We start from the raw sequence: 24,340 nt of genomic DNA on the forward strand, positions 1-24,340 counted from the left end.
CTGTCCAGCACGGTGGTGGAGGGGTGATGGTTTGGGCCCCGTTTTGACCCCAGGAATCTCGCAGTCGACCTAAGGCAAAGAGCCAAAGGCAGCTGAAGCAGAAACCGGGTCGTGCAGAAGGGGGAGAACGATCCGCCAACCCGGCAGTAAATCTACAACGGGATGACTGACGAAGAACAATCAAAGAACCGGGTCGAAGTCCAGAACGCAGCCAGTGAACTCGATGAACCGAGGCGGGAAAGTGGGCCAAAATCCCTCCACAACCGACAGGATACAAGTTACGGCTGCTAAAGGTGGTTCTACAAACTCGTCTCAGTTCGTTGGACACTTTGGCTTGTTTTTGTTTAATAAATAATACTGACATGGTGGAATCTGTTGTGCATTTAGTTTGGATTAACCCTCACACTGACCCCCGAGGCAAAATCATTTCAGAACCTAGTAAAGACCGTAGAGCCAGGTTGGGCCACAGGACCGCACTGAGCTCACCTGCGGGCTGTTTGTGGCCCACGGACCGCCACAGAAATATACACTTTTATTACAAAAAGACCCTACAGTTAAACAAGAATGGACTTTATGTTTCCTGTTAAGACCAGAACACCTGGAAGACAAGAATCAGGGTTTAATTCATCTTTAATGTGGCGGAAAAACTCAACAAAGTTGCACAACTTTAGTGTCACAAACACACTGAACCGCCACGGAAACAACATGCGGGGTGAGTTTAAAAATTAAAAAAAACAAAAAAAAACAGAAGTTTTCTTTCCACAGCTGCACGTCTCGACTCGTTTCCCAACCGAACACGCAGCCGTTTAATACGTCAAAAAGGACTTTTAAAGTTGGATAAATTACTGCGCACATTCACGAAGCAACCGTTTAATTAAACAGAAAGACGTTTCGTTCCAATGTGAACAGAAACGCTGGCTTTCTGTTCGTTTCATTTCCGTACGGCAGACAAACATGATGGGCAATAAATACTGACAACTTATTAGTTTAACCAAAACCAAACAGCACAGACAATGCTTTAATGTTCCAATAAATACATAAATAAGTGCTGATTTAAATAATTGATCTTTTCTTTTTTTATTTTCAGAACATTACGGCTGCTTGGTTGAAAATCAGCTTTGCAGCTGCGTGTGAATCGTTTGCGTTTGAAACTTTCTGAAGCTTTTCAAGGCTGCAAAATTAAAATTAAAGATATTTGCAGCTTCTATTAACCGTCAAGTCGACCTGTAACCGGAGGGCCAATGCTGAAGTTTGGACAGATTCAAAATTAGAACAACGTTTAAGCAAAGTCAGGCCTTGAAACATCAATTTAGCTTTTGAGTTTAGAGTTATTAGCAGTCGTAGTTTCAGGTTTTACGCGTCAAGGCATAATAGAAATGATCTGGTCTTTACCACGTTCTAAAATTATTCAAATCTAACCTCAGGTTGGCAAAAACAGACAACAGATTCAATAAATGAGAATTTATTGAACAATAAATGGAGTAAAAGAGGAAAAGATGTATGAAAAACAAAGTCCACCCTGTTGTTTCTGTAGAGCTTCAGACAGTCAGTTGCAAAACCAACCCAAACCATCAGCCTTCCTCTACCGTGCTTAACAGCTGGTACTGTTAAGCACCACCTGCTAAGTCCTGACAGGGTGGATTTCGTTTCTGCACACGTAGCTTTTCCATTTCGGCTGTTTTTGCACATTTGAAGGTTGGATTTGAATTTCAGGACCAGATCATTTGATATATAAAACCCTGAAATGACGAGACTATCCTTTCTTCTTCTTTCTTTTCTTATTTTCCCCAAAAATTCAAGTTTTTTTAGAGGCTTTATTTTCATTAAAGCCCAACCCTTTTGTTTGTCAAATTCCTTCCTTCCTCAGTTTTTCGTGTCAGAACAGGCCGCTCCGCTGTCAAGAACTCATTCCATCACCGGCGAGACGAAACCAAAAACATAAAGTGCTCTAAAAGAAATGCCTTTAGCTCAGATCGGCAGGTTTTTCATGAGCGCTGAAGAACCGGTTCGGATGAACAGTGAAACCACAATATATTTCCTACATAAATAAGCTCAAAATTCATGTCTACTCAGTAGAAAAAAAAAAAAAAAATAGGGGAACAGTGCATGTACAATCCTGCTAAAATTAACTTCTGGCACGCCAATATATTCTACAAACAAAAGTACAAAAAAATTACGAAATAAATTGTCCTGTTTCAGCGCGCCAAAAGCTCGTTTCTTCAGTCTTCTGGAATGGTTTTTGTAGAAAGAGTGCAACAAGAACACGAGCGGTGGTCTGGCACGGCGGGCGGGTTTCTTTCGCCGTCTTCCCTCTTTGCTTCACGACCTCCAGGTGCCTGAAACTAGTCGCTACCTGACGGAAAAAAAAACCAAAAAAAAACAGAACAGGTCGGGTTTTTAGAGACACGGATCACGTCACAGTTTTAAACCCCCCCACCCGACGTGTCTGAGGGTTAATTAAAAGTAAATAAATAAATAAATAACACGAATGCTCTGCGGCGTAGGAGAAAAGCGGAACCGGTGGCGGAAAGATCAACACAAAGAGCCGATTATATCCGTATCTAAAATTGTGAATTTCCCCCTAGACAACCTGGTTTAACTCATACGGTGCAGATATGAAGGAGATGCTGACCGGTGATGTATTTGGCACCAATCAACATCAGCATGCTGCCGATGATGTAAAAGCCCAGCGGGACGCTGCAGAAGATGCTCGTTTCACCTGCCGGGCAACAGAAAACACAGAGAGAAAACGTGAAGGAGACCAAATTTACTGCAGTTTGGGTTTAGAAACGTATCAGGGTGCAGAGAAGGTGCCTTTATAAACTCAAAAAATAAGAATCTGGTTCGTCTGTCAGCATTGGGAGCAATCTTTACTACATTTAAAGGAGGGTTTCACGATGTATGTTTATGTTTTATAATTTAGACTCATGATATCATGTTTTCCTGAAGGCAAAAAAGGAAAAAACCCAGATTTGAAACCTATCGACACATGAAAGAATCTGTAAGAAAACCTTCAATAGTAAGATTAATTCAAGTGAAATCGCTTCAAATCTTAGAAGATAAAGAGCCACTAATGGCTTCTTTTATCTGCTATAGTTTATTTTATCTATAAAAAGAAACATTATGCTCACACCCTTTTACTTTTTCCTCACAGCTACAGAATGCATTCATTTATTCAACATATTTTTATTCAAATTCGGACAAAGTCGACGTTTCTGCAACCCTGGTCCTTGGGGCAAACTGTTCTGCATGTTTTAGATGCTTATCTAATCCAACACGCTGAAATGAAACGCAATAAGTGACAGGAGCAGCGTGCCAATCGTTCCTGCATGCGGCGTGTTGAAGAAGGTAAAGGGTTTAAAAAAGAAACCTGCAGGGGTGAACTGGAGCTTTGGAGCTTGAGCTGAAGGTATCAGGCGACTGAAACGTCATGGTTTTTGGTCATTTACGGCTACGGAGGTGCTCCGATTCGAGTGCTCACCGTTTCCATTGGGTACCGGCTGCGTCGTCTCCCAGTTCTTGGATTTCTCCACCGCCTTTTTCCAGCGCGCGTACCGGAACTCGCTCTCTGCACAGACAGACGCACGTTTTAGGGGGTGTGAAATAAAAACACGGGACGATCGCCGTCTCATTTAAAGGCAGCGGAGGGGTCGCACCTTCAGGGTTGATCTGAGGCTCGAACTTCTCTGACGTGACCTCGCTCAGGTCCTCGGGGTTCAAGCTCCACACGCTCACCCCCTCTGCTGCTCCCGCTGCCATCGCTGCGCCCAGAGCCGTCGTCTCAGGCATGGACGGCTTCACTGGAGACAAAAAAAAAAAAAAACAGACGCTGAGAATAAAACATGTTTGAAAACACGTCACAGAAACATCTTTTCAATATTTAACTCTTTATGTCTGTTAGCAAATTATCTCATGAACCAGTGCATGAATTTTGTTGAAACTTTTAGAATTTAATCATTAGTAGTATGTCTAGAATGGATTAATTTGTGGAGCCAATCCAATTTAAGATGGCCACCACAGCCAACTAAATGTATAAAACACATAAAAGGCCATAGTTCAGTCAATTTTACAGATAACAAGCTTATATTTGATGAGGTAGTAACTGAGAGACAGACCAATCACATGCTTTAAACACTAACAGCTGGAGTAAGACTAAGTGAAGTTCTTTTTTATTTTCGAGGTTCGACCAAAATGTCTTTTAACTCATTTCTCAACATGAGCCTTCGTTTAAAAGAAAAGCGGGCGACGTGCATTCCTTCAAGGAATGCCAGGCCTTTTAATCTTAATAGTTTTCTTAAACTGAAGCTTCAGAGCTGATACGGCTCGAGTAACAGGGGTTGTCAGAGTTTGTTTAACTCGCTCTCAGGTGATTGACGCTCGTCTCCAATTCCTCAAATGCAGAAGACGACTGCTCGAACCCCTGAGCCACAGCCGCCCAAATGAGCCAACCACTCTCACCAACAGGGATGCAGAGAATGTCGGCCTGCAGCTGCATCAGCAGCCGGTTAGACGTCATTCCTCCGTCCACCTGCAGCTGAGTCAGAGGGATGCCGCTGTCCTGATTCATGGCGTCCAGGATCTGCAGAACGACCACAAAAAAAATCTATTATTACACAAAAAAAGCAGCTGATAAATAATAATAAAGCTGTTTTTTTTATTTTTACCTCTCGTGTTTGGAAGCAGACGGCTTCCAGAGCAGCGAAAGCCAGGTGACTCTTGTTCGTGAACTGAGTCAGTCCACAAATGATCCTGCGGGACAGAGGACAGATTCAGGAGGTCTGCTGCCCCGTCACGCTGCAGCTCAGAGAAGTTACGGGGCTGGCCGTACCCTCGTGCGCTCGGCTCCCAGTACGGCGCGTAAAGACCCGAAAAGGCAGGAACAAAGTAACAACCGTAGGACGTTCCGACTGACGCGGCCAACTTCTCTGCACAGGGACAGAAAACGATGCAGTACATGTTCACATAAAGCAGCTTCTACATCACATCTAGTCCTTTCATGCATGCAGTGTTAAATAAGAAAACATGCATGTTTTAAATCTAAGGGCATGTTTTTTTTCTAATATTCATATTTTTGAGCAATTATTAGCGTATTTCGTCATTTTTGGCCGGAATAAAATTTCTATGCTTTCACTTATAGAAAAAATATTCCATTTTTTATCCCAGAGTGTTAAACTAAGATCAGCTTATCTTGAAAAATTACAGCTTTTCAGCATTTTTAGTCAAATTCTAAATTAACAAATAAGCAATCTTTAGTTCGTTTGAGCTCTAAATGACTCTCAGCTACTACCTCACCAGATTTTAGCTCAGTTCCTGACGCCGTTTTTGTGTTTTCTCAAGTTAGTTGGCTGTGGCGGCCATCTTGAATTGGTTTGGCTTCAAGTTATTTTGAAAAAAAGCTGCAGCTAATTAATTTTAGCATACACGAAAAAGGCAATAACTGAGCTAAGATTTGGTGTGGTAGTAGCTGAGAGTCGTCCCTGATGCATACTTGACCAAAACGACTGTAACTCCGTCCCTCCTCATCATAAGAGTTTAAATGTTTGACATGAAAGGTGTCATTTAAGGAACGCTGTGTCTGAGGTTTAAAGAGGTACCGAGCTCCTCGGATGATCCGATGATCCCGAGATTGTCCTGCAGCCAGCGAACCACAGCTCCTGCGATGGCCACCGATCCCTGCCGACAATCAGCCGAAAAGATCAGCCGTTCGGCGCAGCCACCAAGTATTTGTAACACGTTTGTGTTGTTTTTATCAGAAACTCTACCTCCAGAGCGTAACAGGCGGGTTTGTCTCGGCCGAGTTTGTAGGCGACGGTGGTCAGCAGACCGTGATCAGACATAACAGGCTGCAGAACAGGAGACACAACAACAACAACAACAAAAAAACCCATCACCGCAGGTGGATGTGTGTATGCATTACGTCGTTTAGGACAGGACGAACGAGGCGGCGCACCTTGGATCCGGTGTTTCGTAAGAGGAAGCAGCCGGTCCCGTACCTGAAACACACAAATCGGAAGTTTGACTGGGTTCCGAAAGAAGCAGTGTTGGTAAAATTTTACAAAAAGTCAAAACTTTCCTTGAAAGAATACATATCACCTACTGAGGTTTTAGCTAGAGTTTAAATCTAACATCATCTTTTATTGAGAAATGATGGAGTTGAAGCCATTTTTAGGTCAACCGGCTGTGGGTCGACTCCAAAGATGGATCAGTTGTAGATTAATTGTTCTTGGAGTTTTAATAAAATTCATCCAGTGGTTCATGAGACAAATGAACACACACACACACACACACAGACAGGTGATATCATTACCCCTCGCCCTTCGGCAGTGGGAGGCAGGAAAAATAAAAAGGCGCCTACGTGTTTTTAGCTTGGCCGTCTTGGAAACACATCTGCCCGACGAGAGCTGCCGACTGATCCCCGAGGCACTGGTTTTAAAACGAATAAACACTTATTATTTAAAAAGCGCAGGTCGACGTAACGAACAAGATAAAAATGACGAAAAAATGAGACTTACTCCTGAAATGGGAATACCCGATAAAGCTCCAGATTTCTGTCATGACGGGGAAAAAAAACAGTTCAGAAAGCAGCCAAATACTTTAAATTTTAACAGCTGACCATTTTATTCTGTCTACTTGTTTCAAACATTGATTAAATTAGCAATATTAGGGCTGATAAACATTTAAAATCATACCTCTAATGCTAATTTAGTTTCAAGCTATATATTTGTTGCAATAACATGAAAACATCTGCAGTAGTTTGACAAAAAAAAAAAAACACTTCTAAAAACTACAAACAACCACCATCTATTATTTGACTATATGAAGCCAAATAACACAAAATACTTTCTTCTATCAGCAGATTCTTTATTACAAAAAGCATACTGCCACAATGTGAACGCAGTGAGGGGAAACGAGAGGCGTGAATTGTCTCAAGTCAACTAAAATGTCTTCACTCCTACATGCAGCTGTGGTTAGATGTTTAGAGACGGGGAGGAAAACCACGAGTGATGAGTGAAGAAAAACTTTGCCAAAAGAGTGAAGAAATTTAGGAGTCGTGTTGGCTGGGAGGCCGAGAGGAACCGACGAGAACCAGCCGAGCAGCATGCCACCACAAATGCAAAAGAAGGGGACAGCCCACCATCCAGTACATTTCCAACTGCATGCAAAGCTAAAACATTTTTAAACCTGTTAATGCTGCAGCAGCATCAGGTATTTATGTTTGTTTAGACATCCAGCAGAATTAGAGCATTGGTTTTTGAGATGATTTTCAGCTTCACCAGCCTTGAGCTACGCGGCTAATTTGCATTAGCATCAGCACGGCTTCAGATGTTCATTAGAGGTAGGAAAAATAGGAATCTTTCTTTTTTAAAGCCTTTTGTACTCCACTGGACACTGCCCATTTGTGGCAACATGCAAAAAAACTTCACGTGGCGTTTAAAGATGGTATGAGGCTCCTACTACTACTCAAAGTGCCATGCTAGCCGCTTGTTTGTTAATAAGGCTGCACCCACATGTCCAAATGCATGTGTAGATTATCTGTGTCATGCAATAAAATAACTGCAACTTTAGCAAATCCTGCACTGAGATTGTGGAACCAGTGGCGTCATCATTTTAGAACCTATTATCCTGTTTATCTTTTTGTTTTATCTTTTTACGATGGACCTTTTATGTGTCTGGAATAAAGAATTATATTATATATTTAGACACCTCAGGATTCAGAGGGCTGTGATGTGATTATATATAAAATGTGTCAAAAGAGGCTGCTGACGAACAACTAGCACAGATGCTAACTTAACATTGAAAACGCCATAGAAAAGCTAACACGATTAGCATCGCATTTATTACTGAAAATTTATACCCAAATCAAACGTTTCAAAGTCATTACTAAATTACATAAAGACAGTCATGTTATGATGACTTCAACCATTTTTTACATGCATTTATTCTTCAGGGTTCAGAGAAGAAAACGGTTTCTGACACAGGAAGTTACGGTAAGTCTACTGGGACAAACAACACTGCAGTCACGCTGCTGGCTTTCTCAAAGTGGCAGCACGGATTAAAAACAAAATAAAATGAAATAAATCCACTTTAGACATTTAAATGTCGATTCAGAATATTCCATGATCGTTATAGATTTGACCTCAAACCACTAATAATTACAATATTTGCTCATGTTTAAAAATAAAGTCGGAGGAAGTAAAATTTGATTTTCTCTGACGGTACAACCAGCTGATATCTAGTCTGCTTTTATATTTTAATGAGTCTTAAACACAATTAGAGTGCTAATTTATGGCTGATAAAGGAGATCTAATGTGTTCTTTTTTCTTTTTGTTGAAATATTTATAAAAAAAAGCTTCTGTCCGATGCCCTGGAGGAGAATATTTGCAGCTTTTTAGTGAGATAAACACTGAAATTTGGCGCCGTTTTAGAAACAAATTTTTATTTTACTTTACCATTACATTAGAAGCTTTTTTCTACTTAAACGGAAATTAATAAAAAAAGGCTGTTAAGTACGTTTATTAGAGAGAAACCATAATCACCCAAAACCAGAAACGGTAGGTGAGATCTTTAAATATATTTAAAACGAATGGAAAATTGGAATTATCCTTGAAAAATATAATTGGTGCACATATTTGCTAAAAAATACAACACTAAGAAAAAAGGATGGATTTACAAAAACAGTAAATAAAAGCTTAAAGCAGTTTAGGAGACGAGTTGTTTTCAAAGATAAGTACAAATCTGAGCCACGTGGTCCAATTTGTTGTCGACTGACCTGAATAAATAAAAACATCAACGTTGATCTGAAGCTTGGAAATGCACTGTGGGATGGTTTACTCGTTTTGGCCGAGGGAAAGCAGAATGGGTTACTTTTTATGATGAAGATGAGTAAAAACAGTGATGGTGAATGTCACTTACCCGGCTAGAACATATTTTCTACCAGTGAGAAAAGAGAGACAATGGCACACAAAAATGCCTAAAAGAATTTGTCAGTCAACTTTCATGCACTTAAAACACACTAACCAAAAGTAATTTTAATTTATTCAAAAACTTAAATCGGTCTGTTATCTTTATTAGTGGCTGAATCAAGAGGCATCCCAAAATATTAGTCAGACTAAAATAAATTCATTAGCACAATTTAAACACAATTATTTTAATTAAAGTGAGTACAGACAACAGTTTGTTTATCAAAACTTACCATGAGACCATATATTTCTGATGAACTCCTCACTCTGGGCAAAATCTCCATAGGAATACCAAAATATCTAAAGATTACAGCAAAGAAACAAACAATCTGTCAGTAAAATTCTGTCTCTTTAAGGGGATCCACGATGAGTTGTAACAACAGACTTTATTTGAGAATTATTTATTTTAGATGTGAAAACGATCCAGTAGAAATACTGGAAGCAGTTTAGTTTTTATAAATTTAAATTAAATACTGTCACACGGACGTCGCCATGTTGTTTATGTCAATGCTGCAATGCATTCTGGGTAAACGACGTAGTGCTAGTTCCGTAAAGACAATACAGCAACGAGTAAACCTTTTCAATTTGAACAGAATTGCGGTTAATATGATAACCTGGTCTGGTCTTCGGTCTTCCGGTAACACCTGTTTAGGGTCTGGTCTTTGATCCGGGTAACACCTGTTTAGGGTCTGGTCTTTGATCCGGTAACACCTGTTTAGGGTCTGGTCTTTGATCCCGTAACACCTGTTTAGGGTCTGGTCTTTGATCCCGTAACACCTGTTTAGGGTCTGGTCTTCGATTCTGTAACATCTGTTTTGGGTCCGGTCTTGGGTTTGTGATTTTTCATTCGATACCGGCGGCAGTGGCAGTACCTTTGTTATTTTAAAGCGCTTCCAGCGTTGCCCGTCTCTGATGTTTCTCCTGGCGTCTTTTGCTCGCTGCCGGCGGGGTTTCGGCACTTTACGGATAAAACTAGACGGCATTTGGTTTTAGCTCTCGAGGGTAACAACCACCTGTTAGCTCCTTCATCAGTTCTGTTTGTACAAACGACTCAAAGTCTTCTGGAGTGAAGTGTTGGGAGCACAAATATGGTTCCTTCGGTAGTTGTGTTCTTCCAGCGGTTCTTTCCCATCGCGCTTTTCGTTTCTTTTCATGTGGGAAGCGATGCAGACTCACTTCACTTTTTTTAAATTACAGCCAACAGCGCCGCAGTGCAGCACTGTTATAAATTCACACCAGTCAAACGCAATACGATAAAAAACAACTCGGCTGATGTTAGCCTTCCTGTGTTTACTCTGTAAGTTTGACAGCAGTAGGACGTAATGGCGTCATCGACCCAGCATGCACTGTGCAGGTAAAAAAATGGCAACCTCCGCAGGTGAAAAATATACAATTATGAGCTTTCACGTATGAAATACAGCATTTTTTAAGTTGATAGGGAAATTACAACATATTTAGGCCAATATGTTCAGCTAATTGTGGTTCCCTTTAACAATTATAATTTCAATTCTGTTGTTAACGGAACAAACAAAACCCTGAAAAACTAAAAACAGAAATCCCCAGCTGTCATACTTGCACAGTTCTGGGTCCCAGTCCATTGTGTGAATGTTAAACAGCATGGTTCTGCTGGCGTTGGTCACGTCTGTGCAGTGGACTCCGCCTGACTTGCCTCCGGTCAAACACTGTTAGAAAGTTATTTAAAATGACACAAAAAATGAGTCGTTTTATAGCTTTTTTAAGTCAATGAGATCTATGAAAACCATTGATGGACAGCTTCAAATACCCAAATGAGCCAGGAGTCGACGGTGCCGAACATGGCGCGGTGAGACACGACGGCTTCGTGGACCTCGCTGACGTTATCCATGAGCCAGCGAAGTTTCACTGCGCTGAAGTACGTGCTGATGGGGAGCCCCGTTTTATGCTGCAGGGCAACAAAAAAACAGCACAAATGGAGAAGTTGCAAAAACAAAATGAGGTAAAAGAAAAAAAGATTGGGTAACCGCCTCACCCGTAAATGATTCTTATTCCTTCCTGGAGTTTTATTAATGAGACGCTCCACCGTCGACTGAGTCCGCAGGTCCAGCCACACTGAAGGAACACAAACCAGATTATTACACTGCCAGCGTACTTTTTCAGACATCTGCCAAGAGGCGTAACCGTGTCCGTGAAACTAAAGACGACAGAGTGAGATGTTGCAGATGTGACTCAGAAATAAAACGAAACGGTAAACATGAATGTTGTTCAAATACAGAACAAAAAAACCCCAATGAACTGTCGGAACAGCGGCTTAGAGTCGTACCGATGGCGTTGTAGAGCGGCTCCCCAGTCTCTTTGTCCCAAACAAGCGTGGTCTCTCTTTGGTTGGTCACTCCAATAGCTGCAAAAAACATTAGGAAGCACAAACAAAGCTTTAAAAACATCAAGGATTTGCTTAAAATGGAAAGAAAAGCAGACAACCTCAATAAGAACAATGGTTTGCAAATCTCACAAACCTATATTTTATTCACAATGGAACAAAGTAAATATATCAAAGGCTGAGACAAAGAAATTCTATTATTTCCTTGGAAAAATGAGGTAATTTTGAACCTGATAGAAGCAACACATTTCAAAAAAGTGAAGCCAGAAGCCAGAAGCTAGAAAAGGCTGTAAAGGTAAATAGTATGTATAAGAAACACCTGGAGGAGCATTTTGGAACTAATTAGGTTAATTATCAACAGGTCAGTAAGGAGGATAAAAAGAGCATTTTAGAGGCCGAATCTGTCTGAAAAAAATACTGCATTTACAAATAGAGGAACAATTTCAGAACAATGTTCCTCAACAGGAACTTGTGAGAATCTGGAGAAATCTCTGAGGTCAAAGGTCAAGGCTGGATGTTGGTGATCTTCTGCATTAAAACCAGGTTCTGGTTCTGGTTCTGCTCAGGAACACTTCCACAGATCATCGTCTGTAAACACAGTTCACCGTGCCGTCCACACATGCTGCTTAAAGCTCTATCAGGCAGAGAAGAAGCCAGATGTGAACACCATCCAGAAACGCTGTCGTCTTCTCTGGACCAAAGAGGAGAACTGTTCTGAGGTCAGACGGGTCCAAACCATCCAGCCTGCCTCTCTGATGGTATGGGGGTGCATTAGTGCCTCTGATACAGGCAGCTTAGACCAGCCTCTGACCAACACTTGTGGAATGAGTTTGTTTTTTTCTGGAGCAGCTTCTTCCCATCTCGTGTCAGTCTGAGTGTTGTGAATACCTTTAATGTTTGAAATGTCGATGTTGAGCTGCGTCAGTTTTTCACACGTCCGCTCCATGCACTCGTACACCGACTGCAGAATCTCCTTGGGATCTTCCTCCACCCATCTGAACACAAGGACAAACAAAAAAACAAGCAGGTAGCACAAAATCAAGATCTAAAATGAAAGAGCAGGAGGATGATAAACAGATAGTCCTTCCTCTCACCCTTCCTTGGGGAAGCTCTGTTTGATTTCCACCTGATGATGGCTGAGCAGCTCTGCTGTTCTGGAATTGAACACCTTGGAAGCAGAAAAAAGAAAAACAACGTGGGTTTTAGTTTTGCTACACATTGTGCTGTGTTTCGTTTATTATCAGCCGCCGCTAAAAGGCAAAGGCAGACACAAAAAAAAAAAAACTTAGTCAAACCTACAGACGCTGAGGTCAAGTTTAATGTCGCCATAGTCGAGCGTCATCCTCAGAAATGAGTCCGAGTGGCAACAGATCTCACAAGATTTCACAGTATCGCCCGAGATCGTGCATTATGTCAATACAGAGGTAACTACAACTCTGTCCCTTTCATCATAAGATGATCTTAGTTTAAAACTCTGGCATGAAAGGCAGCACGAGATCTGCGTTCTTTCGAGGAATGTTAAGCCTTTAACTGATTGCCGTGTTTTCGCAGTGTGTCACGGCAAGAGTACTTTCAGACACACCTTTAGTCAATTTATAGAAAGACTCGTTAAAAAATACTTGGAGAGGAACCTTGTAGAGCAAACAATTCAACAAGGTTTTACTCCTTTACACTGAAAAAGGCTCAAAGTCATGAATACCTCTGCGCGTGCCATGATGTATTACGTCATATTTAAAGCTTAATCATTAGGACTACACAGGAAGATCCAACGTTGTCTCAACAAAATTCAAATTCACATTTTCAGCTGAAGTTAAGAGCCAAAAAATTCAAAGAAGTCAGCTGTTGCTGTGCGTCTGTTTGGGTGACTCACGTCAATAAAACTCTTGGCTTTAAACAATCACCACACCCAGAAAAAAAACCTTTAACTTGTGCGTGGAAGCAAACAAAAAAAAAACTGCTGCTAAGTTTTGCGACTCCTGTACAAGTGAAGAAAAAGAAAAACTGACCCTTAAAAAGTCCTTCACTACATTCATATCTTTTGGATCTCCTGATCCATTTTCTTATAAATATATCTAGATTTTGTTATGGTTGTTTCATTTTAATAGAGGCAGAATATACATTATATAAAAGTTACAACTTGATTTGCAAACCACTGAAAGAAAGAAGCATTTGATCCTCAAGCAGAACACGACTAAGCAGTTGGTGGTTTCTGATAGTTGGTCACCAGGTTTGCACAGTCAGAGGGGACTTTGGCCCACTCCTCTTTACAGAAACTCTTCAAATCCTTTCAGGCAACTCAAAGCTTCAGCCTCCTCCACAGATTTTCTACAGGACTGTGGTGGGGAGACTGATTAGACCCGCCCGTGACCTTCATGTGCTTCTTATTCAGCAACTGCTTTGCTGCCTTGCCAGTTTGTTTCACGCTGACAGATCCATCCAGATTCTGCTGGCTCATCAATGAGGTGGAGTCGTCCTGTGTGCTTAGAAGAAAAACAGTCCCAAAGCATGATGTTTCCACCTCCGTGATTAACTGTGAGGATGTTCTTCAGCTCACACAGCGAGATGATCCCAAAGAACTTGATTCTGGACCAGGGGGAGCTTCCGGGGTGTTGCAAAGAGCTGCAGTCAGATACGAGCTGATTTCTCGCCTTCCTCTGGGTCATCCTTGCCTTCCTCAGGGTCATCCTCACCCCATGAGGAAAGATCTTGCTTGAAGCTCCAGACCGAGGTCAATTGATGGTCACTTTATGTTTTATCCATTTTTGAATATTCACACTAACAGTTTCTACCTTGAGTTGTCCCTGAGATTATTTGACAGCTCCTGCTTGATTGACTGATTGACAGATAATCTGTAGAAGCCCAATTTCTGGCTAGGTTGTAGGGGATCAAATACAAACAAATAAACTTGTAACTTTTACATGATATTCTCTCTATTAAAATGAAACAACCATAAAAAGTAGACACTGTTAATTTATTTCCAAGCGAGCAAACTTATAAAAACATCCACTGTAACTTGATTTATTAGATTTTTCTTATTTGTTACTAAATGTAAAAGCTATTACTGCATTTAAAAATGTTTGCTTATACCTATGACTGATGCCTTTGGCAAGTAAAGTAAACTTCTGAATTTATACGAGATAAAAATATATATGCTATATAAATAAAAATGCCTATGTACCATTATTGTTTTGCAGAGAAGTTTTGTTTGAATACGAAAACGAGTCACTGCATTATTAAATATATTTTATAAAGTAAGTTAAAATAAGCACATATATGCATGCTAATGAGCTGTTATCAACATTTTAAAGCTTATAAGGAGCACTGGCAGAAAGGGATCATAAAGAAGTGCAGATTTAAAGCCCTTAAAGCACTAAAGCTCACAATTTTAGAAGCAGGAACTGGACAGTCTGGCCAAGGGCACCGCCATGATAACCCGGTTTCATGAGGCAGACAGTAAATATAACACGCCCAGCTCGATCTGTGGTTTCACTTACCAAGAACCGAGTGGAGCTCGTCCCCTGGTCGATGGCAGCCACCAGTGGGCCCAGCGTTATCCGGTGAGAGGACGCGGCCATGGCGCCGTTCATGGGCAGACCACCGGAGCTTCGGCTCGCACCCGGGCAGAAAACCGATTAGAACCACCGGTGACTGACGGCGCGGTCAGTGGTCAGCCCCCTCAGCCCAAAGACGCTGGTCAGTCGCGCACTTCAGACGCAACGTTCGGTCCTGGCGCTTAGTGATGACGCAACTGTTTGCGAGCCTCCCCAAACATTTCCCGCAAATCTTTCACATCAGTAATACGTGTCTTTAATGCATATGGTCATCTCGGAAACACGTTGAAACGAAAAAAAAATTATTAATAATTATTACTTAAAAAACAGAAAAGACTAGTTCCCATACCGGGAGTCGAACCCGGGCCGCCTGGGTGAAAACCAGGAATCCTAACCGCTAGACCATATGGGAGCCTGCTACATTCCGGCTCAGGTTTTCACCATATATATCTTAACAATATATATATATATATGCACATTGTTTGATATTTTCATTTTTAATGTTCGAGAAAAACACTGAAATGGCCAGGGTTTCTCTAGGTCAGTGGTCGAACCTTAGAGCACGTTAAGCAATAGGGGTAAAAAAAAGTTTTACTGCCTCTTTGCAACCTACAATCTATGTATTTCTTTTCTCTAATGGCTTAAATACGTCGACCGCAAAATAAATTAAACTATCTTATCAAAATAAATCGGAAACACTTTAAACGTTAATTAAAATCATCCATATTATTTTCTATTAATTTTACATTTATGCCTTGGCGACTATCAATGACGTCATCACGAATGGACGGTGTTGTCGTTCTAGAAATGCGGGAACCGGTTGTCTTTATATTTGAGTCGTTTTAAACCTTTTTGATCCATTTGCACCCCATAACTCTCAAAATGTAAGTAACGAGACACATTTCGAGATTGTATTTATATGCGTTGTGACACAGAGGCAGTTAACTATTTAGCAGTAAGTCTCGTTAGCTGTCCAGGCTAAATGTAAAATGGTTTCATTCGTATTTTCTTCTTTTAAGATTATTATTATTGTATTTATCAGGGCTGACTACTGGAAGTCACAACCAAGGAAGTTCTGCCAGTACTGTAAGTGCTGGATTGCGGACAACAAGCCTGTGAGTACGACAAAAAAAAGCAATTTATTTACATAATGTCACAATGTTATATTAGCACATGATGTGCTAATATAGCCTGTATGTTTTGTTTTGCTTTTGCAGAGCGTCGAGTTTCATGAAAGAGGGAAGAATCACAAAGAAAATGTTGCTGCTAAAATTTCAGAGGTACAAATATTGATTTTACTTTAATCCACAGCTGTTAAAACAAATACCAAGCAGGTTTCTCTGTGTTTTCTTTAATTAATCCACATAATTAAAAGCACTCTTTTTGGTTACTTGGATTGAGTTAACATATTATTGTATAACAAGTGTTAAGGCTATGTTCATTATGGTCTCTATGGTAACCACGCCTGTATCTCTCACTCCCTGGCTTCCAAGTTAATCAGACAGAAACGGAGTGGAAATTATGCCTAAAGCAAACCGTTGAGCGACTGAAGACACTTCCGTATTTGAAGAGAACATTTGGAGCTAAAATTGTAATGGAAGTGTATGGAAGCTTGGCTGTGCACTCTGCATTCAGGAGGGATTTCAGAGAAAACCACAAGTCCTACAGCTTCTGAAAGAATGGAAGAAGTCAGGGCGAAAATGCCTACATTTTGATCTATAATTACTAAATATGGGAGTAAGAAAAGTTAATTTGCAAAGGTTTTGATTTTTTTTTTTAGGCATCATGAACTGTCAGTTGACCATTCCATGAAAAAAAACCCTCCAAAGATCATAAAACTTAAATCGCAACTGTGTTTCAACTGTAAAAGATATCAAAATGCCAGTTCAGTTGTGTAAAGTCCAACTTTTTGTGACCTTTATAAACTTTGACTGATGTTTCTGCTGTTAAGCATGTTTGAGCTGTAAGCCTATGGTTTGAAATTTTGTTTATGTTGTAGAGCTACCATTCCTGATCGAGCCGTACATTTTGATGTATAATTTGCATGTTTTTTTTTCAAAGCTGACAAAAAAGACAAAATATTTCAATAGAATAGTATTAGGGGGACTTCAATGCTTAATAATGTTTACTTTCAAACCTGTCGCATACTTTCACATTAGTCCTATGAATGTATCGTCTGTTTACTGATCAGAATTTTGGATAATTTAAAGATCATACGTGCAGGAATTTTAATAACAGTGTCACAGCAGGACACTAATCATCATATGAGCCCATTTGCAGACCCCAGCTGAGAAAAATGTGCCTCTTTTGGCATCGTTTTGAGAACTGGCAGTCAGAGATAAGCTCCAGACGCTACCGTGATGACCCTAAACCTCTCCTTCTATTGGCTCCTGATCGCTGCCACTCATCTCACTTTATCTTTCTCTCTGCAGATTAAGAAGAAGAGCATTGAAAATAAGAAGCAGGAGGATCGCATGTCAAAACAGTTCGCAGCGATGGAGGAGGCAGCGCTGAAGGCATATGAGGAGGATCTGAAGAGGATGGAAAGGGAATCGCAAGGTACATTTAAATGAAATGAAAGGAGGGGGCTTTTTGCTCTGAATGCATGCAAATAAAGCAATTATTTTGTGTGTGTTAGGATTAAGCTCTCCACCCAGAGCAACCCCACAGCCACAACGAAAACCTCAAGTGATAAATCAGCCGAAAAAACAGCACAAAAAAGCAAAGAAAGCAATCAAGAAGTCCAGAGAGCCGGCAGCAACAGAGGTTTGGGTGGAAGGCCTGACAGATGACGGACACACATATTATTACAACTCTGTAACAGGAGGTGAGTATCTGAATAGCTCTGAGAATTTCATTAACGCGGCATTCATTCTGAATATTTTTTATCTGTGTTTATCAGAGTCTCAGTGGGAAAAACCTGCAGATTTGCAGGGGGAAAGTTCAGCCTCTGCACAGTTTGAACAGCCTGCGGTAAAACATTCTTTACCTGTCGTGCATTTTTAGTTTTCAGACAGATCTGAAGCTTTTATTGTGCTTCTTTATTTGCGCTAATGTTACTATTTTTCTGTAGAGTTCTTCAGGTTCTGCTTGGATGGAAGCGGTCAGTCCTGATGGTTACACGTATTACTACAACACAGAAACTGGAGGTGCCAGATGTTTCTATGATTAAGCTTGAATTGATCTGACCTGCTGTGGTGTTTGTGGAGATAATGGCCTATAACCGTGTTTGTTTTTCCTCACCTCTCAGAGTCCATTTGGGAGAAACCAGCAGATTTTCCTTCTAATGAGGCGTCTGGATCCATCAAAGAGGAGGAGAGCCAGGAGGAACCCGTAGCTCCTGAGCCAGAGCCGTTGTCTGGAGGAGAGGAGAGCTCCAACGGTGCATCCAAGGAGGCAGAAGTACCTGAACAAGCTGACCAAATGCCCAAAATCCCAAAAATCAACTTCAGGGTGAGACCTGGCACTGAATAAAGAGTCCCTAAAAATAAAACTGTCAAAACTTGTTAGGTAATCTTGTTTTTGTTTTCAGAAAAGAAAAGCAGAACCTGAGCCTTTGGAAAACCAAGAAGAAGATAAAGGGAATGACGCTCCAAAGGAGGAACAGAAAGAGACGAAAACAGAGGAGGAAGTTCAAAGCACAGTGGCTGAACCTGAGAAGACGGAAGTGAAGGTGACACCAGTGGAGACTCGAGCAAAAAGGCCAAAAGCTGCCAACCCGTACGGAGTGTGGGAAAAAATCCAACAAGAGGAGGATCCATAGTGAGTATCAACCATCAGGTGAACAGATTAACATGCAGGCACCGACAGGAAGTAACTGTTGTTCTCCTCCACAGCGCAAATGTGGACTTAGAGCTGCCTCAGGTGGACGAGGACTCGGCGAGCGCTCCGGACAACCTGCCGCCAGAACCGAAACCTAAATTCAAGGAGCGAGTCATCACCTCGCTCGGGGAGGAGAGTGGACCTGCTTCGTTTAGGAAAAACAAGACTCAGAATGGAAAATCCAGGAGCCTCCGACAGAGAGACAATGACGACTGATCGTCCCAGAAGAAAACAAAACGTCCTGAAAGCTGCAGCTTCTGCAAAAAAAAAAAAAAAAATCTTTCTAGGAACGTTTTGATGCATCATCATGATCTTTTTAGCAAGATTTTTATTTTTCTCATACTCCTTTTTATTTTTAAGACAATCTGGCCTAAACGGGTGATAACGATTTCTGTCATAACGTGACGTTATCTCAGCATTTTATTTCTGCCGAGGCTCCTGTCTAACTTCACAGATAAATTCAAATATTTCTGAACTCTTCTTTTGTTTAGGTTGTATGAAAGTAGCAGGGGCGTCTTTGTCCAAACAGTTTGACGACATTTATTGGAAGTTATTAAAGATGTGAACACGACGAACGACGGCCGCCCTGATAGTGATGTTATTTTGGGGGAGTTGAGGCGTGAGAGATGAAAGTGGTTTTAGGCCAACTGGCGCACACATGCAGGGTGTGACATAAACCAGTGCGTGGACGGGGCTGATAGGTGGTTTTACCACACCCTGACCCTGGCAAAGAATCACAAGTCACTTAAAAAACAAACAAACCCACCACTATGACAACCCCAGATCCAAAAAAATAGGACATTGTGTAAAATGTAAATTAAAAAAACAGAATGCAATGATTTGCAGATTACATAAACACATATTATAATCACAATCGAAGAACATGTCGAGAAAGTTGGGAGAGGTCCATGTTTCCCTCTGTGGAGCATCTCTTCTTCTACCATCAGTCTGGAAACATCTGGACCTGAGGAGCTGCTGGAGGTTTTAGAGGGAATGTCGTCCCATTCTGCTCAAATGGAGGATTACAGCTAAGTCGTCTTTCATGATGCATCAAATGTTTTCATTTTGAGGGGAGAGATATTTCCAGATATTGTCTATCTATACCATAGTAGCTAATGCACCCCCATAGCATCAGAGAGGCAGGCCGGATGGTTTGGACCCATCTGACCTCAGAACAGTTCTCTTTGTTCCAGAGAAGACGGCAGCGTTTCTGGATGGTGTTCACATCTGGCTGCTTCTTCGCCTGATAGAGCTTTAAGCAGCATTTGTGGAGTTTTGTTTTTTTTTGCAGACTGGTGAGCCTCACACATTTTTAACTTTTCTATTTATACTCTGTTGCCAGTTAACCTAATTTGTTGCAGAACGCTGCCCCCAGCTGTTTCTTATTTTTACACCCATTTGTTGTTCTGTCTTCTTTTTTTTAATTTTAAAATTCAAAGTTATTTTTTGTTTCCCCTTTAAACATTTGATATGTTAACCATGTTCCACTGCAAATAAAATATGGCCTCATGAGATTTATAAATCATTGCGTTCTGTTTTTAATTAACATTTTACACAACATCCCAACTTTTCCAGAACTGGTTTTGTACATTTTAATGCAGCAAATCTTCTTTACAGTCATTTAAAATGCTTTTTTTTTTCAATTTGCTGTAGAAGCAACTGGTCTAAATTAGTATCAGAAAATATATCTATTTTTTAAATAAAGTAAAAAAAAAAAATGTATTTGTCTGTATTGTCCCCACCCACCCAACAGAACCACCTTTAGTAGCAACAGAAAGTCTTCTCTGGTTTGTCTCCATGATCTTGACACATCTAGCCTCTGGATTTTTCAACCCATTCTTCTCGTCAGAACTGGTCCAGTTCCAGAGTTCTGGTCCAGCTCCAGAGGTCTGCCTCAGCGGCGTGTTTAGGGTCACGGTCCTACTGGAAGGTGAACCTCCGCTCAAAGTGTCAAATCTCTGGACAAATCCTTAAGAATTTCTCTATATTTTGAACAATCCATCTGTCCTTCAACTCTGACCAGTTTCCCAGACCCTGCAGATGATGCTGCCACCCCTGTGCTTCACTGTGGAGCTGCTATTCTCAGCCTGATGATGTGCACTATGGGTATTAATCTAGAATTATCATTAATCAAGTTGACCCAAAGTAAAAGTTAAGTTTTATTACAAAAATAAAGGCTTATATTAAGTTATATCCACTGTTTGCAATTTGACATTTGCATAAACATAAATTGCACCTTTAGGATCAAATATGTTCCTGATATGAAGCCACATTGAGTTGTTTTCTATCAGTTTGTACGTTCACAGAGCAGTGATAGGTGTCAGCCTGAAGGCTCTCCCGTCTCTGATGGAGTAAGACCGACGCTGCTCTCCACCACCTGGAGCAGAGCCTCCCGCTCCGAGTGTTCGAGTAAATCCAGGACCAGATCCTCGAGAGCCTCGCCACCCCTCATGAACTCCTGGGCACAGAGCACAACATGAACCAGGTTCAAGAAAGGAATTCATCTTTGAGAAGCACAGTTCAACAAATGCTTTGAAAAAAAAACAAAACATTAAACTATTTAAAAAAAAAGAGAGGTGCTGATTTCCCTCTCTGCAGTGCCTAATATCTTATAGGGAATTAAGGAATTAAACAAAGTCGACAAGACTAAATGTGAAATTTGCACCAAAAAGATTGTTGCAAGTTGTTTTGTTTTAGCATAAAAATGCACCAATCGAACAAACGACTTCTTCATACGTGTCTAACCTTAATGTCTCTTGTGACGTATCCAATGCGGTGGTCGGAGACACGATCCTGGCTGAAGTTGTAGGTCCGGATCCTCTCTGACTGATGGCGTGTGCCCACCTGTGTTCAGAAACCTCAGAGTGAGCCCCGGGTTGAAAAGAAACCATCTAACCGCCGCACGCTGGTTCCCTCACCTGCTGCTTTCGTGCCGTGTGCCTCTGCTCGGTCTCTTTACCCATCATGCTCTGGTAGAGCCTGGCCCTCAGCACCTGCATGGCGGTGTCTCTGTTTTGCAGCTGCGAGCGGCTCTCCTGGCACTCGGCTGTTGTTCCTGTCGAGGACAAATAATCGTAAAAATAAAGAAAAATGGACAACAGCGAGATAACAAAATGCAAGGAAGCCCGGAGAAAACCCTTCTGGTTGTACCAGTGGGAAGGTGAACGATTCGCACTGCGCTGTCCGTCGTGTTGACGCTTTGGCCGCCAGCACCTCGAGATCTGAACGTGTCGATCCGCAGATCTTTTGGGTCGATGTGGACGTCCAGCTGCGGACAGAAACTGTCCTATTTAGCATTGAACACAGACAGATGAAGGAAAATCAGGCGATGAAGAAGCATCGGCACCTCCACCGGCTGCGGGAGGATGATGACGGTCATGGTTCCTGTGTGGATGCACTGCCTCCTGGAGGAGAGGCCCACCTCCGGGATCCTCTGCACCCGGTGAGTTCCTCCTTCATGCTTCAGGTGCCTGTACACATTCTCCCCGGCTATCCTGACGGCCGCGTGGTGCAGCCCACCTGAGAGAGACAGCGAGCATCAGCGCACATGCGACTCGTGCATCTACTAACGTGGCGCTCTCTTTGGATCGTACCATATTCTGCGGGAGTGTAGTTTAAAACGTCAAAGTCCCAGTTCTTGTAGTAGGCAAAGCCCTGGTACATGTCAAACATTTCTTTGGTGAACTGCTGGCAGATGTCACCTAAAACAGAGCGTCACAAACGTGTTTACAAGCAACTAAAAGAAGATTCAAACAAATATCTTGTCTGTCAAATCCTTCATCTCTTGAGAATCAAGAAGTTACCGATTTAAATACCTTGAATTGTGAGAAACATGTTGCAACATTTTCCTTCAAAATTATATTCTATTTATTTATATTACTCCTATAATATAATGTAATAAGATCTCACATTCAATTAAAATTTGGATTTCTGCTAAAGTTTTATTTCTAAGGTTTTAAGGCTGCCACAAGAGACAAGGACCAACTTGTATTTAATTTTTTTTCCCAAAATATGATCATGTATTTCTTGTCTGAAGTAACTGAAAGGCCTTAAGTCTTGGCAGCTGTGGCAAATCTGTTCTCTGGTAAACGTGTTTTCCTCCACAGCAGGGATTAAACTGAATTTATAGAGAAATAGACGGATAACTACATGCACTTTTAGCAAATGTATCATCACACCTAAAAGATAAAAAGGGTCCAAGGAAAATAAAAAGACAACAAATGATGATTCATTAACAGATGCTAGATCCTGTAAAATACTCTTTCCTGAAGAATGAAAACAGAATAAAAAAAATGTTATCCTCAAAGAACACAAAAGTTTTGAAAGGGGAGACATTACTGTACATGAATAAAATCTTACTAAAGGAAGTTAAGATGCTTATTTTAAGGAAACAACTTTGTGATTTATCAAAATAATCTTAATATTTGTAAAAAAAAAACCCAGATGTAATTCTGGTAATTTAGATTGCTCTGTTAACTTCACACCTACATCTGTGGCATCACTAGAACATTAACAAGTTCATCTTTCATTAACAGAAGAACTTAAAGATGTTGATAACTAAGATATGTCAGAATTATATACCCTACGTGGAGAAAAGAATGGCTTGTGGGGAACTTTTATAGCATCACAAATGTAAATATATCCGCCTGTTCTTTTTCTTACCTCCTGTTGTACGTCCTGACACAACCTCCAACACCACATCGCTCGGGTCAAGAGGGTCAGCGGGGACCAGAGCTTTGATCAGCTGCAGAGAAGCGCAATATTAACATGAAACCATTAATGAGAAATCTCCACGGGCATGGCCAAAAGACTCACATCTTTGCTTAAGGCCAGAATCTTGTTGGATATTTGTGCTTCCTCCTCTCTTAGCAGCAAGGTCAGATTTTTGTCTTCATCTCTGGAGCCAGCCGAACCTGCAGAACATGGTGTTTGCATTCAAATATAGAGTTAATGCACAGTTAATGGGGATACTGTTTGCTCAAGGGCAACCTGACTAGTTCAAGGCATCTCTATGCTAATCACAGCTACTTTACATCTTTATGATGCCCTAGATTTAAAAACCTCTACTCACTTTGCAGCAATGAAGTGACTTCTTCCAGGTCTTTTCTGGCTTGGTCAATATTCCCACACACATTTGCCAAAGGCAGGAGCTCTGTGTGTTTCTTCACCAGTGATTTTCTGTCTGATTCAGACAGAAATCCATGCTGTAACTGCTTACTGACAGATTCATACTCATCCATGAGCTGCTGAAGATACTTCTGAACGGATTTATTGTTGTATAAATCCCCTAAATCCCCTTGACAGTGGCGTTTTGGTACCACTATACCACAAAGCTTAACTTTTTCGGTTAATTTATCATATTTCATACTAGTGCTGCGACTCATAAGCGTCCTCCATCCTTGTTTTCCTCCACAAGTGCGTGACACCACACGGATACAAACAGGACACAGTCGGAAACTGCGACTGATTAACATTTCAATAAATTTAAGCGACTGTATTTCAAGTAATCCTCACTCTGGAGTTTCAGAAATTAGCATTTGCTACGACTGCTAGCGTAAACCGGATGCAGTTTCAGCGTACAGAAGAAAGGAACTCTGGGAATTGTAGTGGCTTTTTTTTGGGCTTCGCTCTGTCAGAGTTGTCATAAATTT

General features: G+C 41.1%; 3 protein-coding genes and 1 non-coding gene across 5 annotated transcripts; 1 reads left to right on the forward strand and 3 right to left on the reverse strand.

Annotated features, from left to right (window-relative positions):
* Positions 1 to 612: 612 nt before the first annotated feature.
* On the reverse strand, positions 613 to 15,040 carry gk (glycerol kinase). 2 transcript variants are annotated; one of them, XM_017436455.3, is made up of 21 exons: positions 14,811 to 15,040; positions 12,411 to 12,484; positions 12,205 to 12,311; positions 11,260 to 11,337; positions 10,969 to 11,048; positions 10,744 to 10,881; positions 10,533 to 10,642; positions 9,194 to 9,260; positions 8,914 to 8,931; positions 6,513 to 6,548; positions 6,356 to 6,423; positions 5,951 to 5,993; positions 5,763 to 5,843; positions 5,595 to 5,673; positions 4,829 to 4,925; positions 4,665 to 4,749; positions 4,459 to 4,579; positions 3,657 to 3,800; positions 3,482 to 3,568; positions 2,633 to 2,719; positions 613 to 2,353 (listed from the first exon to the last, which is right to left on the reverse strand). In XM_017436455.3, exons 1-21 carry the CDS (start codon positions 14,901 to 14,903, stop codon positions 2,343 to 2,345), a joined length of 1,704 nt encoding a protein of 567 aa, XP_017291944.1. In that variant the 5' UTR covers positions 14,904 to 15,040; the 3' UTR covers positions 613 to 2,342. The 2 variants fall into 2 exon arrangements, with proteins under 2 accessions (XP_017291944.1, XP_017291945.1); XM_017436456.3 differs by lacking the exon at positions 8,914 to 8,931.
* A 167-nt stretch (positions 15,041 to 15,207) lies between these two features.
* trnae-uuc lies at positions 15,208 to 15,279 on the reverse strand. The gene has a single exon. It is a non-coding gene; the product is annotated as a tRNA-Glu (tRNA).
* A 340-nt stretch (positions 15,280 to 15,619) lies between these two features.
* wbp4 (WW domain binding protein 4) lies at positions 15,620 to 19,260 on the forward strand. Its single transcript, XM_017436446.3, has 10 exons — positions 15,620 to 15,751; positions 15,910 to 15,982; positions 16,085 to 16,147; positions 17,300 to 17,426; positions 17,506 to 17,694; positions 17,770 to 17,840; positions 17,941 to 18,016; positions 18,118 to 18,320; positions 18,400 to 18,629; positions 18,704 to 19,260. Coding segments are annotated over exons 1-10 (1,236 nt in total). The 5' UTR covers positions 15,620 to 15,749; the 3' UTR covers positions 18,906 to 19,260.
* Positions 19,261 to 20,830: 1,570 nt separating this feature from the next.
* On the reverse strand, positions 20,831 to 24,259 carry mtrf1 (mitochondrial translational release factor 1). The gene is made up of 9 exons (XM_017436450.3): positions 23,761 to 24,259; positions 23,505 to 23,602; positions 23,352 to 23,433; positions 22,283 to 22,390; positions 22,036 to 22,208; positions 21,840 to 21,957; positions 21,608 to 21,744; positions 21,435 to 21,533; positions 20,831 to 21,147 (listed from the first exon to the last, which is right to left on the reverse strand). Exons 1-9 carry the CDS (start codon positions 24,161 to 24,163, stop codon positions 21,010 to 21,012), a joined length of 1,356 nt encoding a protein of 451 aa, XP_017291939.1. The 5' UTR covers positions 24,164 to 24,259; the 3' UTR covers positions 20,831 to 21,009.
* Between the last annotated feature and the right edge of the window lie 81 nt (positions 24,260 to 24,340).

Source organism: Kryptolebias marmoratus, linkage group LG23, assembly GCF_001649575.2.
Source record: "Kryptolebias marmoratus isolate JLee-2015 linkage group LG23, ASM164957v2, whole genome shotgun sequence".
In the NCBI taxonomy this organism is placed as follows: Eukaryota; Metazoa; Chordata; class Actinopteri; order Cyprinodontiformes; family Rivulidae; genus Kryptolebias; species Kryptolebias marmoratus.